General features: G+C 40.9%; 2 protein-coding genes across 2 annotated transcripts in view; both read left to right on the forward strand.

Annotated features, from left to right (window-relative positions):
* The window catches only part of LOC112846236 (low affinity immunoglobulin gamma Fc region receptor III-like), a 700,124-nt gene that overhangs the window by 505,647 nt on the left and 179,164 nt on the right, over positions 1–15,313 (forward strand). The window lies entirely within an intron of this gene.
* LOC109198764 (Fc receptor-like protein 4) overlaps positions 2,795–15,313 on the forward strand; it is a 31,556-nt gene continuing 19,037 nt past the window's right edge. The window contains exons 1-2 of the mRNA XM_019354122.2: positions 2,795–3,056; positions 3,179–3,457. Of these exons, the coding sequence (XP_019209667.2) occupies positions 2,831–3,056; positions 3,179–3,457 (505 nt within the window). The 5' untranslated portion in view covers positions 2,795–2,830. The remainder of the gene's footprint in view (positions 3,057–3,178; positions 3,458–15,313) is intronic.

Raw genomic sequence — 15,313 nt, forward strand, 5'->3', positions numbered from 1 at the left:
AGAGCATCTCCTACTCAGTGTAAACATGCTGGGGGGGGGGTACAGTTCTGCAGCGCTATATACATATGGACAGTATTAACATATGGAAGAAGATGTGTATATATATATAAAATGTACAATTTACAAGCCGTAAGTAATATGTAATAAATAGTGTTATGTATGTACAGTTGAGTTATTGCACATGGAATTGGTATAAATAGTGTTATGTATATACAGTTATTGCACATAGAATTGGTATAAATAGTGGTGGTCCATAGAGGAAGTGGGAAGTGGGGGGCTGTGTTATCGGTGCATGTGTGAGTTCAGGGTGGTTATGGCTTTGGGGAAGAAACTGTTTTTGAGTCTGTGGGTTTTTGTGCTGATGCACCTGTAGCGCTTCCCTGAGGGAAGCAGGCTGAACATGTTGAAGCCAGGGTGGGAGCTGTCCTTGATGATGTTTGCTGCTCTGCTGAGGCAGCGGGAGGAATAAATGTCCAACAGGGAGGGGAGAGGGCAGCCGATGATCTTTTGTGCTGTCTTGACCACACTCTGAAGCCTCACACTATCTGCCTTGGTGCAGCTGCCGTACCATACCGTGATGCAGTAGGTTAGCAGGCTCTTAATGGACGAGCGGTAGAAGGTCAGCAGCAGGTTGGAGTTCAGCTTGTACTTCCTGAGGACTGTCAGGAAGTGGATCCAATGAAGACCTCACCAGGGGGCGCAGATGGTTTAGAACCAACCTCTCGAGGGTCTTCATCAGATGCGATGTCAGGGCTACCGGCCTGTAGCTGCTGAGGTCCTTGGGATGGGAGGTCTTTGGTACCGGTACCACACAGGATGTCTTCCACAGCTGTGGTACTTTCCCCAGTGACAGGCTCAGGTTGAACAGATATCCTAGGATGCCATCTGGACCTGCAGCCTTCCGCACCTTGATCTTGCGAAGCTCATTCCTCACCTGAAGTGCTGAGATAGAAAGAGTGGATTTTGGGGGAGGGGTGTGTATGTTGGAGTCCACAGAAGCCGGGGGTGGGTGTAATGACTGGGAGCTGGGAGGTGTGAAGCTGAGAGGTGTGAAGTCCTGAGATGAAGGACAGGCAGTCCCTGAAGATGAAGGAGATTGCAGCAGGGGGGACGATGCTGTGGGAGGGGTGGGTGGTTGATCAAACCTATTAAAATATTTATTTAGGTCATTCACCCACCCCAAGTCTCCTGCAGTCTGGGGGGTTGGTTTTTGTCCTGAGATTGTCTTCAGGCTGTTCCAAACCCCTCTGATGTTGTCCTGTTGCAGCTGCTCTTCCATCTTCCTCCTGTAGTTTTCCTTTCCTTGCCTTATCTTCCATGTCAGCTTCTTCTGGACAACTCTCAGCTCCTGTTTGTCCCCAGATCTAAAGACTCTCTTCTTCTCCTTGAGGAGAGCCTTAATTTCAGGATTTATCCATGGCTTGTTGTTAGAAAAACATTGTACCTTTTTGATGGGTACGGTGTTGTCCACACAGAAGTTCATGTAATCCGTGATGCAGTCTGTGATGCTGTTGAGGTCATCCTCCAGGGGGCTGCAGAGGTTGTCCCACACAGTAGAACGGAAACAGTCCCTCAGGGCCTCTTCAGTCTCTGCCGACCATTTCCTTACTGTGCGTTTCACTACTGGTTGTCTGTGTACTAGAGGTTTATACACAGGCTGGAGATGAACCAGATTGTGATCTGAGCCCCCCAGGGGAGGAAGAGGTGATGAGCTGTATGCCTCCTTGGTGTTGGCATACAATAAGTCCAATGTTTTATTGTCTCTGGTGTGGCAGGTAACATACTGGGTGAAGGTGGGAAGAGTGGAGGATTGGTAATTGGTAATCATTTGGTAATCATTAACCTTAAAATATTGCATAAATCTTAATTACAGTTCACATGTGTTTTATATTTTTTATTATTCAATATATAAACAGTGTATGAACATACTATCACAGATTGTATTCGTGCATAAAAGTGTTTCAGGTTGTTAACTTTGTGGTTGTGTTGGATTCTAGATGCTGTGCTAACTATTGAACCCAACTGGTCCAGTTTCTTCATCGGAGAGTTTGTTACCTTCAAATGTGACATGAATGACGGTGAAGACACTGACTGGCATTACAAAATCAAGAAGGACGGTCAAGAAGTTTTCTCCTACAGGAAAAACAAAGACTCCAAATTAGAAATGACATCTACAGGTTACAGTGGTGAATATCAGTGCTCTGGTAGCAGGAAGAGCTGACGTGATACAAAGAACAGTAATACTGTCTATATAACTGTATTAGGTAAGTCTTCAGTGACCGACAGTATAAATGTTTGATCCCTGTTCAAATAATTATCTGAATAATAAAATATAGTACATTTGATTAAATTTGTCATAGAAACTTGAACTTTAACCAGGAAAACTGAACCTGTTACTTTGTTCATAGTAAAGGCAGTGCTACAATATTCACAGACTCTGCAATGTTTCTTTAGTATTCGTGAGATTTAAACCAGAAACTGAGCAGATCCCCATCACTGTGTTTCCTTCAGCAGTGAACTGCATTAGTTTACATTAACTGTAACATCTTACAGATCTACACACTGAGTTACTGCAGCTCTGTCACCATGTTGAGACAGAAATCCACAAAAATTTGAAGTACCTAAAACTGCTGAGAAAAAAAAAACAGTAAGAAAAAATGACAGCAAAGATTTTTCGTAGAATTTTCTTCATGTGGGCAGTTACATAAAATTAAAACATATTTTAAGCTGTATTGTCTTGTAATGTTCTTATGTTGTTATAATGAATCACAGATATTTATTTTTAACAGCAGATAAACCCAGGGCCACACTGACGGCAGGAACAACAATTATGCCAGTAGGGGGCAGTGTGACACTGACCTGCTCTGTGCAGAGCTCTGATGGATGGAAATATGAGTGGTTCAGACGAACCCAAACAACCTCTGAAGTTCAAATCAGAGATCAACAAAACAGAGATATCAGAGTATCTCAAGGAGGAATCTACAGCTGCAGAGGAACAAGAGGAAACCCAGTTTACTACACTGATATGAGTGATGATGTCACCATTGAGAAAACCTGTGAGTTCAGTAATTTAGTTTGAAATATACATTCACTCATGATTATCAAACATACAATGTTAAGTTTTCTGTGTTGATTTCATGTTTCTATTTGTATCTCAACTGTTAATATGTGTAAACAGTTTCCAATAAAGTTGTTGTAAAACAACAACCCAACTGGCCTCAGATATTCAGAGGTGAGACGATCACTCTGACATGTGAGGTGCAGGAAGGAGGTGAAACCACTGAGTGGGAGTATGAATGGAGAGGACCCAGGACACCCACACAGTGGACACACAATAAGGATGTGACATTCAGAGTTTCTGAGTCCAGCAGTGGAGACTACATGTGTAAGAGTCGACGCAGAGATGACTCATATTCTTCAACAGAGTGGAGTGAAGCCTTCACATTGTCAGTATCAAGTAAGTCATGTTTGTTGTGTGATCTCCATTTGACAAATGTCATAATGGTCAGCACAGGATGAATTCAATGGTCTACAAAGCATGTTCCATTGTTAGTCAGACACAGAGCTGCAGCTGATAGTAGCCTCATTGTAGACAGTTTGTCACCACTTTGTGTCATCAACTTTCAGCTGGTATAGAGACGCCAATGCTGACCTGCTGCTCCATCACCTGAGGACAATAATGACATACATACATAAACAGAAAATTGTTGGTAAAATTAGGTGGAAAATTTATTTTTGCAAATAGACACTGAGGTCATTTCTGTGGGAATAGAAAGTGGACAGAATGTGTTGGCTGAACCTGCCAATAATTCATCAGCTACTCGTGTTTCATGGTGTGTGCATGTGGTGGGTTTATGCACTTTCTCTGCACCGATGGAAAGGGGCTGAGCTATGAGGGTCATACAGTTTGAAGCTGGATGATCTCTATATAAATATCCTACAAGGGAAATACAAGCCAGGTTCCTTAACTTTCCGTAGATGTTAAAAGGATAATGTTTTGATATATCTTTGATTATATTTAATAGAATGATATATTAGAAATACCATTATTACTTTAGGATTAGTTTAAAACAAAGTCAGACCATTACTGTGAGTCACAGTGCGCAGCCTAAAGGCCCTTTCACAGCTGAGCAGGATGAGCTGCTAATGCTAACTAAGAGCCAAGGATCCAGAATTTATTTCGCTGGCTGCTGATGTAACCGGTGTGTTTCTGTGTGTCTGACAAAAAAAGGTAAAAGAAAGAAAGACCTTCAAGTAAATAACTTGCTTGCTCCAGCTCCTCTCCCACAGGGGAATTGTAGAAAAGGGCTGCATTTATTTTTTATGTTAAACATAAAGTACGAACTTAAATGGAACATATTTGACATAAGATGAAAAAAAAACACCAACACAAAATCCGACATACCTGACAAAGAAAGGTAAAAGAAAGAAAGACCTCCAAGTAAATAACTTGTTCATTTCAGCTCCTACAACCAAATACAAACAGTGGGGGAGATGGTTAGCTCAACCCATCACAACTTCCAAGCTAGCCAGAATTATATATTCATGCTAGCGTTAATGGCGCCTAAAACACATTTGTGGCACACACATACTACACATTTATAGCATCTAACAAAAAACAGGCATTATGATGACAATAATTGAACTAAAATTGGAATCAGAAACATCAGGGTGGCTAAATATGAATTATATGTGTTGTACAGGGTGTGGAAAGAAATGACACCCACCTCTACCACAGGGGAATTGTAGAAAAGGGGAGAGGCCAAAGGTACGGTGGCCCTGAAGTGCAAACCACAAAAACAAATCACAAAACGCACAACAAATTGAAAAGCGCAACAACAAATCACTTAACGCAAAAACAAGTCACAAAACGCACAACAAATTGAAAAGCGCAAAAACAAATTGAAAAGCGCAACAACAAAAACCAAACCGGAAGAGGTAGGTACCAATGCTGCAACAACAGGCATCACTGATTGGATGATGGATCCGGTAGCCTTTTGAACCGGAAGTTGTTCTGCCGAACGCGGAACAACTGTCCACAACTTGGACAAAACATGTTGGCTGTATCCCAATTCAGGGTCTGCAGCCTTAAAGATCCTCAAGGGCCGCGTACTCAAAGACCGCTAAGGCCGGAAGTGCGAGGCTTGTGAAATGGGACGGTCAAGCCTCCATCGCGCTGCCCAGGTTGCCTAGCAACCATAACACCAATCACTGGAAACGTTTCATACAGCTTTGTTTGACAGAAATGAAGGAGAACTTTGTTCGTGTGTTTGTTTCTACATGAGCTTTGTGTGATTTAATAAGTATCTGAGGCTGAGACCACAGGACTGTAAAACGTGATTGTTGGCCTTCATATCTGTACTGAACAGTCATTTAAGATTAGCTAGTAAATAACAATTAGTTAATGTTGTTCATGAGACTAAAGTCAGTGTAAATATGATATGGCCAATATCATAGTTATTATATTAATCATAAGTTATTACAGCAGTGAGTTTGAACTCTCAAATCAAATCACTTCTATTGTCACATCACATGTGCAGGTACACTGGTACAGCACATGTGAGTGAAATTCATGTGAGTGAACTCTGTGTCTAATACTGAGCTTCAGTAAAGATTCAAGTTGCAGTTAATTATATTTCCTATCACCTTAAATCTTCACTCAAAGACAAGAATCTTTGACAGTGTATATGTATATGTATTATATATAAGAGACAAATATTGTCCGTTTAATATGTTGGCATTACTAAATTTCACTCAATGCTTACATACATGTGTAAAAAGAAAATGTATGAGCTGTGATAACTGTTTCTGATAGAATGAAGAGTAGACTGATATATTAAATATTCCTTTATTGGGTGAGAAAATCAGACCATGTCATAACTGCTTTAAGTCATACAGAATAGATATCAGAGCCTTGAACAGGCCGACTTCTGCTAAATGGGTCAAACTGGGCAGAAACTATACAAACACATAACATCCTTATAGAATATGATGTAACACTATAGATCAACTTAGCTCAGACTATATAAAGCATATAAACAATTACAGCAATATGATGCAACAAACACAGCAGTGCTACTAATCCAAAATACTCAAAGCTTCATAGAACTGAAACAAACATTTATTTTTAGCTCCATTCTGCTGCTGATACATACTTTAGGTTTCTGAATATTAAACTTGTTGCTGCCTTTCATAGTGTGTAACTTGAAGGCCCTGAGTACTTTCTCCCACACTGAAAACACTGGAATGATAACATTATTTGAACATTACCTAATAAGACTGATTCAGGACAGACAATTAGTTATTTTAAACTTTCCTAGCAGTCCTTCACAAACAGGGAACAGTCTGTCTATTCTCTCCATCTGTCAGCTGCTGCTGGCTCTTCCTCCTCCTCTTCCTCACACACTGCTGAGTTTGTCCTGGTGGATCATCAGGGGTGCAAAGCCTCACAGATGATGTGCAGCAGTGGGTCCCTCAGTCTGTCCTCACTCTGGACACTTGCAGTTGTCACACATGGAAATCAAATGTGTGATAAGCTGCAGGATTCAAACACAAGTGTAACTTATAAATACATGTTCATACTTTTATTCCACAATCAGAGAGAAAGAAACAGAGAGAGAGTGCAGGACAGACAGACAGGTGACAGTCTCAGGTGTATACACTGCCACAAAACAGCACAAGAGAAGGAGGATTTAGTTTTTGTGTTATTACGAGTGCTAAACAAGAAGAGTTCCAGATGGTACAGTGGACACATGTGTGACTCCTGTGATTAAAGCATCTTTCTTTCAGCTTAATGAGTGAACCGTCAGCTCGTTCAAACACACGTTAAAGTCCGTTTGGCTCGACACCACCGAACAGAGGCAGCAATATAACATAGCTAACATTAACAGTGCAGTGAATCCTGCTTGTGCCGTCATATTCAGGACTGCAAACCGAGCAGCATCACTGACTTTCAGCTTGTTGTGTTTGTGGATATATGACTGACTTTAATTATCCACAAAATCATCACATTCTCTGTAAGATTAAGGTCAACTATTGTATTATTAGATTTTAAAGGCTTTAAAACCAAGTAAACGCTGAAAGTACAAACATCACTAATGGCAAATAACTTTGCCGACATGTGGTCAACGGTACTGTTTTAATGTTCCTCATTATTAAACATTTGCACATAAATAAGTGACATCATATTCAGTACTTACTTTTAACAGTTTACTCTTCGGCCGCTCTGCTTCTGCCGTCTGCGGCAAAATTATCCAAAGTGACTGCCGCGCTATGAATTGTGGGATATGTTGGGCCACGAAGTTTACATCACCACAGCCTTAAAATTCAGGGAAATGAAGGACGCATTTCAGGGCCGCATTTCGAGCAGCCTTTGAATTGGGACAGCCTTCGGCACGCCGCTGTGACCTAATCGGCCTTAAAATGGGTCTGCAGGGTCTGCAGCCTTTAAGGCTGCAGACCCTGAATTGGGATACAGCCGTTGGTCGTGTCCAAATTTATGGGCTGCATCCTCCTGAGGCCGCATTTGTAGACCGATTACGTCACAGCGACGCGCCGAAGGCTGTCCAAATTCGTAGACTGCTCCGAATGCAGCCGACAAATGCGTCCTCCTTTTCCCCGAATTTGAGGATGGGTCGGGTGTATCCTTCTTGGCCCAACATATCCCAGAATTCATAGCACGGCCCAGCCAAACTCTAGTTTCCGGCAATGGCGGCTGGTACTACGTTTTAAAATTACTCTTATTAATTTTTCTGGGTCACAAAATAAACTTTTAACATATTTTCAGGCGAGAATGTAGCTGTGTAAACATCAAATATCTGCTCGGTTTATCAAGATATCGCATATTTGGAAAAGTGCTTCGACGTTTTCAGAGACGCCTGCTACCCACCACACTCTAAAAAGTAATTAATGGGACCTTTAGTCATTACTTACATATATATGTTATTGTGAAATGAAAAATCAAGTTCATAAATACTGTTAGACTTCCTAATTACAATTTTTATTTTATTGAGTTCGGGTGACACATAAATTATGCCTCTTTACTCAATATATAATCGTGATTTGTCTGAATTTAAAATCTTCTTTTAATCAAAAAACAATATAATTTTAAGTTCTGTCGATGTAAAATACAACTTGATGACGTGTAAACAGCTCACAGTTTCCTTCTTCTACTCAAGCGGACATATTCAACAGCACGTGTTCAAGGTTTATCAAGAGCTGTGTTCGTCGCGAACGGTGAGTAATTTTATGCGAAATTACACATATTTGCAGTCGCTCTGGATTTTGTTAGTTTACTTTAAAACAATGACGTAACATACATAACATACATCTTAGCTTGCCCCCGCGTTTGTGTGTTTTAATGTACACACAGCAGCTAATTCCGCGATAGCATAAATTGTTGGGCTCTTTTTGGAAAATTTAACACTGACGTTACTCTAATGCAGACCACTGTAATTGTCTTATAATTTTTAAAAGATAGCGGACGTTGTTAGCCCCAGCGCAAACTACTATGCTAACGTAGCTAGCCAAGCTAAGTTGTGTTCACTGTGAGTTTATTTTTGAAATGTTAAATTTATTTTTTGAAGGGAAGCATTTTATGTTAGTAATTGTTAAGAAACGCTTCTAAATTTTCGTAACGCTACGGGGTGAAGTTCAACCCCATTGGCTTCTGCGCAGGAAGTGCGGTCGCCATTAGTCCGGTGTGTCTGTTGACCGCTAAGAGCGGTTCTTCACCGGCTGCTCGGCCTATTTTCACAGGTAAAAGACCAGACTTAAGTGCACTGTGCCGCATATGGTAGGGTAGTTAGCTGTCCCTAATTTTTGGGGACTTTCCGTGTTTTGTAGAGACGTAGAGGCGACATGCATTGGCACTGGCTGTAACATTGATATGCCTCAATAAAGTTTGAAAGTAAGAAAAAAATCAATAGCGGGCCGCCATCTTGGTTGGGTCCCCATTCGCCGCCAGTGCATTTTTTCTACTGAGGAATGTATTCACCCATGGTAAATAAGGAAAATGTTTAAATATTTTTCCAAACAGATAAGGCAAGAAAGGTCAATAATCCCACATATGGTTTCAGTAGTATGCCAGTTTTTGCAACACTGGGGTGCACAAAAATGACCATAGCTGTTGACTCAGCATTGATTCCAATTTGGTTTTGGAGAATGAAATGAAAACAGATCAAGTGGGATTATTGACATTGTAGCTTGTGTATAAAAAAGTTTGGGGTTTTTTTCGTATTTACTGTCAGAAATGATTCTGTCCTGTCATGCCACACCTTATGTTTGCTTTTGTTGATAAAAAATATATATATATATTTTTTTTTTTTTGAGTTAACACATTCCTCAGTAGAAATACATGCACTGGGGGCGAGTGGAGACCCCTCCAAGATCGCGGTCGGTGAGGATACACGCTCCAACAGACTGGCCCAGTCCATGTCACCTCTATGTATATTTGATCTATGGAAAGCCACGTTAGGCTTTCCAGCACCCAGTGTATTCAGGTCTATGTAGTTTTGAATGTTTGGTTCTAGCTCACACAGCTTTGACAGGTGAAACTTATTCACTGTATTGAAGACTCACAGGTGAAGTTGAAAATACCATCTTTTGTATTTTTGTGCAGGCACGACTTTCTGGTGTTATACACTGTCCTGGCGTTGCAGATCTAGGGGTTCCAGTTAAGACGTGGTCAGCCTTCTAAAGAAAGTGGGAATCTCACCGAAATATTCAATTACTTTGCTGTGTTTCTTGCCAGGACTAAGGCTCAAACCATCATCTTCTCCTGGTATCGAATACCAAGGGACCTTCTGAAGTAAGCTTTAACAAGTAAGCTTGAATTGAGTAATTCAAAATCATGAAGTATGGATTGGCCTTGCAAAATCTGTAAATTTGCAACCTCCACTAAGGAAGAGCTGATGAAACATTATAGGTTACGCCATATCCCCAGTGTACAGCCTCTGCCATGTCCTTACCTAGATTGTTTTTGTTCATTTAAGTCATGGGGTAGCCTAAAATCACACCTATCAAGGAAACACTCAACTCACTCAACAGTGAGAACCTCTGAAATACTCAGTTTCTGTTGCCAGTTCTGTAATGTGGGCACATTTTCCACTGAAAAAGAGTATTTTGAACACCTTCGTCAACATTTGAAAAAGCAAGAAACTGTGTCCTGTGTTTTCAAAAATTGTAGTTTCAAAACTAACATTTATGGAACATTTGCGTCACATAAAAATCGCAAGCACACTCCCCACTCTTTAGATGAGTTTAAAGAAGACGTTTTAAAGAGGTTTGAAAAGCCTTTACAAACAGATCAGTGCAGCGATGTAGTTAATCAGGAGGGTGAACAATCTGACATTGAGGAGTTTAGAGATGATGATGTGAATGTACTGCCAAAGTTGATTGAAAGAAGCTTGGCTCATTTGATGTTGAAATTAGAGAGTTCATTTCATGTTCCCAACCAATGCATTGATGAGCTTGTAGAGTCGTTGCATTTTATTTGTCATTCAGCTTCCGCTCCCATCGTGAAAGACATTTTACAGTCCTGCTTGAAGAGACACAACTGTGAAGTTGATGAAGCCATTGTGTCTGAAATGGTGAACAACATATGTGTTGCTAACCCTGTTAGCGCTGCCCTTTGTGATGATGGTCCTCTCTCTTCTGCCTTCAAAAGAAGAAAGTATTTTAATGAACACTTTTCTGTCGTGGAGCCGATTGAGTATATTCTTACTGGAGAGAGTAGCTTCCAGTATGTTCCCATTCTAAAGTCTTTACTTCAGGTTCTTAGCAGGAAAGATATACTAGACCTGATCTTGAGTGAAGCAGAGGCGCAGAGAACTGTGTACAACTCATTTCATGACGGCACCTTTTACAAAACCAACGAGTTGTTCTCAAAAATGACCTTACAATTGCGCTAAATCTCTATGTGGATGACTTTGAGATTTGCAATCCTCTCGGTACGTCCAGGAAAAAACACAAAATCACATCTGTATATTGGGTGTTAGCTGATGTCCCTTCATTGCTCAGATCTGAGCTAAACTCAATCTTCTTAGCAATTCTTTGCAAGGCTGAGGATGTAAAGAGATTTGGTTACAGTGCTGTGTTAGAGCCACTGCTCAAAGATCTTGTGGTCTTAGAGGAGGAAGGACTGTATGTTCCATCACTGGGTAGAAGAGTCAAAGGCACAGTGTTTAGTGTAGTTGCAGACAACCTTGGTGCCCATTCTATGAGGGGATTTGTTGAGAGCTTTTCCAGTTCATATGTCTGTAGGTTTTGTCTTGGTGAAAAGTCACAATTTCAAGATGGTGAAGTGAGAAATAAGGCATTCCCACCCAGAACAGTGGAACAACACACACTGCATGTCCAGGCTTTACAGGAAAAAAACAGTTTGATGCATGTTTATGGAGTGAAGAGACAGTGTGCACTGACGGCAAAACTTAAATATTTTCATGTTTTGTCTGGATATCCACCTGATGTGTTGCATGATCTCTTTGAAGGTGTAGTGCCCCTAGAAATAGCACTGTGCCTAAGAGTATTCATTCACAACAAATACTTCACTCTTGAAGAGCTGAACAAATGCATCAAAGAGTTCCCCTATAAATGGTCGGACAAAACCAATGCACCACAGCTTGTTCCTGTGAACTTTGCCCAACGGAAAAGTGTGGGGGGCAATGCCCACGAGAACTGGGCTTTGCTTCGTCTCTTGCCACTCATGGTTGGATCAAAAATCCCTGAGGCTGACCCAGCATGGGAATTGCTTCTTGTGCTTCGAGACATTGTTGAGCTTGTTGTGAATCAAGTGCACACAGAGGAGACCATTTGCTTCCTGGACAGTAAGATATCTGAGCATAAACACAGGTTTCTCATGGTTTTTCCAGAGCAACGCCTCATTCCAAAACACCATTTCCTCGAACATTATCCAGAACTTATCAGGGCTTATGGTCCTCTGGTGTCACTGTGGACAATGCGGTTTGAGGCAAAGCACAGCTTTTTCAAGCGTGTTGTCAGACATACTCGTAGTTTTAGAAATATTCTGCTGTCACTGGCCATGAAGCATCAGTTGTTGCTTGCTTATAACCAACATGATTCCAGAGCTGTCAGACCATTACTACAGGCTACAACACTGTCTACAATGGATGTTAGTGTGCTGCGAGAGGATATCCAAGAAGCACTGCAGGCTAAGTTTCCTGGTGAGACGTGTGTCCAGATAGCCAAAAGTGTGTGTTACAGAGGCACCAAGTACACTAGTGGAATGATCCTGGCTTATGGTTCCACTGGTGGTCTACCAGACTTTGGGGAGTTGATCCAGATTGTGGTTTTGAAAGGCAATGTGGGATTCATAGTGAAAGGTGTAACTGCTTGGTCAATTGAACATCTGAGGAGCTATGTGCTTGAGAAAACTGGTCCAGTGAAAGTCATAGAGGCAGCTGAGTTATCAGACACGGTCCCCTTGATTTCTTACATTTGTGGTGGAACAACCATTATGACTCTTAAGTGCAGCATTTATGTTCCATAAATGATTTCCATACTTTGTGTGGAGATTTTCAGCTGAAACAAGACAAACCCAAATCTCAGTCTTTCTACTATTTTCAGAGATGGCATATGGTTAATTGGCTCCTAGTTTACATACATGGAGATCAAATTTTATTATATTATGCACTATTTAGCTGTTACTAAGAATTACAGAAACATGTCAAAAATTTGGTCTACAGGTTACCTAATGTCACAACCGTCTCAACTTCGAGTGATCCTTGCAGATCATGATGTCCGTAAAGTTGTACTACCATCTGGAATCCCAGAAACGGTGGATGACCTTTATTCAGCCATCCGTGATACCTTTTCCATTACAAGAGACTTCTGTCTTCACTATAAAGATGCTGATTTTGGTGATGAGTTTTTTACCCTTGTTTCGACAACTGACCTTAAGGACAAGGACACAATCAAGATTGTGTTTCTCCAGGACCAGGAGCCTACAATAACCTTGACCTTAAGTGATGTGACCAGCGTGACTGATAATCCATCTGAGGAGGACTCTCTTGACACCTCATCTGTGTCAACTAATGACACTCTGATTCTTTCCGCATCTGAAGATAGTCCAGGGCACCGTTACCAGCGCTGGCCTGTTCAGTTTCAGATTCCCAGCTTTTCTGACCTCACAGAGATCCAAATTCGGTCAGCCAACGAGCGCTTCCAAAAAGATGGGACTCTTCTCCCTACAAAAGATTTAATTCCACTGCTTCCTGACATCCTTAGAAAACTAGCAGAAGCTATTTATAAGTATACTGCTTATCCATCCAGTCTGCAGATCAGTGAGGTTGCAGAGGCCCTGACTCTAAAGCATCCCTGCCTGAAAGAACCAGGGTCCTTCAATGGATGCTATGGGTGGGCGCAGCGTCTAAAGTACAAGATGAACAATTTCAGAAGCAAGCTTAGAGGTCTCGGCTGCCCTGAAGTTGAAGTAAACTCACTTAAGAGGAAAATGACATGTGACCAATACCCGGCAAAGAATGTCAAAAAACCAAAGAAGGCTGAGGTGAACTACCTACCCCCTCATGCTCAAGGTGAAACTAGTGAAAGTTTGGAAAAGAGAGAATCGAGCTACTGAGTGAAGTGATGAAAAGGGACAACTCCAGAGTGGTAGCTCAGAAAATGGACAAGACGTTCAGCCTTCGTCGGGAGGAAATAGTGAAAGAGGCCCCTGCCATCAGTGACTTCATGAAGCGCTGGCCTGCTCTTTTTAGCGAGGTACAGGTGAGATAAAATGTTTATTAAACCAGTGTTTTTGTGTTGTGGATTGATGAAATTACAAATTGAAGTCAGATAAATAAAAATTTAGAAATGCATATATTTACACCTAATACATTTAAATGTTTACAAATGTACATCTGGATTTTCATTTATGAATTATTTATACTTATGTCTCTTGTTGTATTTTATTCTGGTGTGCCCTGCAGATATGTGAAGAATTTAAGAGGATAACAACAGTCAGCCTTGAATCAACCTTTCTGGCCAGGCTTGACCAATGCACCCCAAAACTGATGGCCTTGACCCTGTCAAAAGGAGGAGCTGCAGGTCTGAGGATGAGGCAGATTAAGGACATGCTTCTGCAGGTATAATGAATAACTTTATGAATAGACCTTTATTTGCATCTGCCTTACTTTTTTCATGTCAAATGTTGATATGGCTGCTTTGAACAAGGTCCATTGTATACTAACACTATTTTTTTCCAAAATTGTTCATATTTTGGTTACACTTGCATCTAGGGCAGGGCAAAAGAAGAAAATATGTCGTCTGTACAATATACACTGTTTATTATTTTTAAATAAAGCTCTATGATTTACATAAAGTGTTTCACACGTGCAAGCACGTTAACAATACATAACATGGAGGAAGACTGTATCTGTGCCAGTTACATTGTAATTGAATGAATGGATATTTATTGTTATTATACAAGTTCAGAGCACAAGTACAACAAAATGTATCTTTATTTTAGTGTTTTTACTTATGAAGAAGGAATGTCCAGGTGACAAGCGCAGCGTTTGTCAGATCTCCGCAGAGTGAGACAGCCATGCCCCCCACTGTGTGCGGAGTAAGCAGGTCCCAAACAATAAGAAACTCAGGAGAATAGCCAGATCACCTTTTCCACTTTATTCCAAATGAACTTTTTATTATTTAATTTAAAAAATGCTATATCATTATGGATATCATTTTCAGTATATGAAGTAAGCTACTTACATCTGATTTTTTTTTAACACATCTATTTTTTTCTATCAATCAGGACAACACAGTTGAAAAGCGCAGAGAAATTGCTATTCGCTGCCTCATAGTCTATCTTGGAGAGAAGGAGGAGGATCTTTTCAAACAGTACAGCGTAAGTACTTGAGTTGGTTTTTAATTTTTTGTTTAGTTTTGAATGCATGTCTCTGTGGGGTCTTTGTGTTTTGTTCATTGGATTTTCTGTTCAGGGTTGAGTATTTAAGTCATTCAGTGCCATAGACGTCTTTAGACGTCAAAATGAATCCGAACGCTCAGTGCCATAGACGCCTCTTGAGCTTTTTATTGAATTGAGAAGGTGGTGGAGTTGATTACATAGATAAAATCCCACCAGCGTGACAGTCGGCTCTACTGAGAACGAGTATTGTGGCGCAATTTTTGATCCAGCTCGTCATTTCGAGCTTGAGGTGTCTGCAGCCTGACGTCATGGTTTTTCTAGCGATTACAGTGAACATGAACCGGATTTATCTGACCAGTATCTCCTGTTAGAAACTTCTGAAGGCAGCAGGGACCAGAATAATGAACGATTTGCTGCATAAAACACACA

The sequence above is a fragment of the Oreochromis niloticus genome, linkage group LG3, assembly GCF_001858045.2.
Source record: "Oreochromis niloticus isolate F11D_XX linkage group LG3, O_niloticus_UMD_NMBU, whole genome shotgun sequence".
Classification (NCBI taxonomy): domain Eukaryota; kingdom Metazoa; phylum Chordata; class Actinopteri; order Cichliformes; family Cichlidae; genus Oreochromis; species Oreochromis niloticus.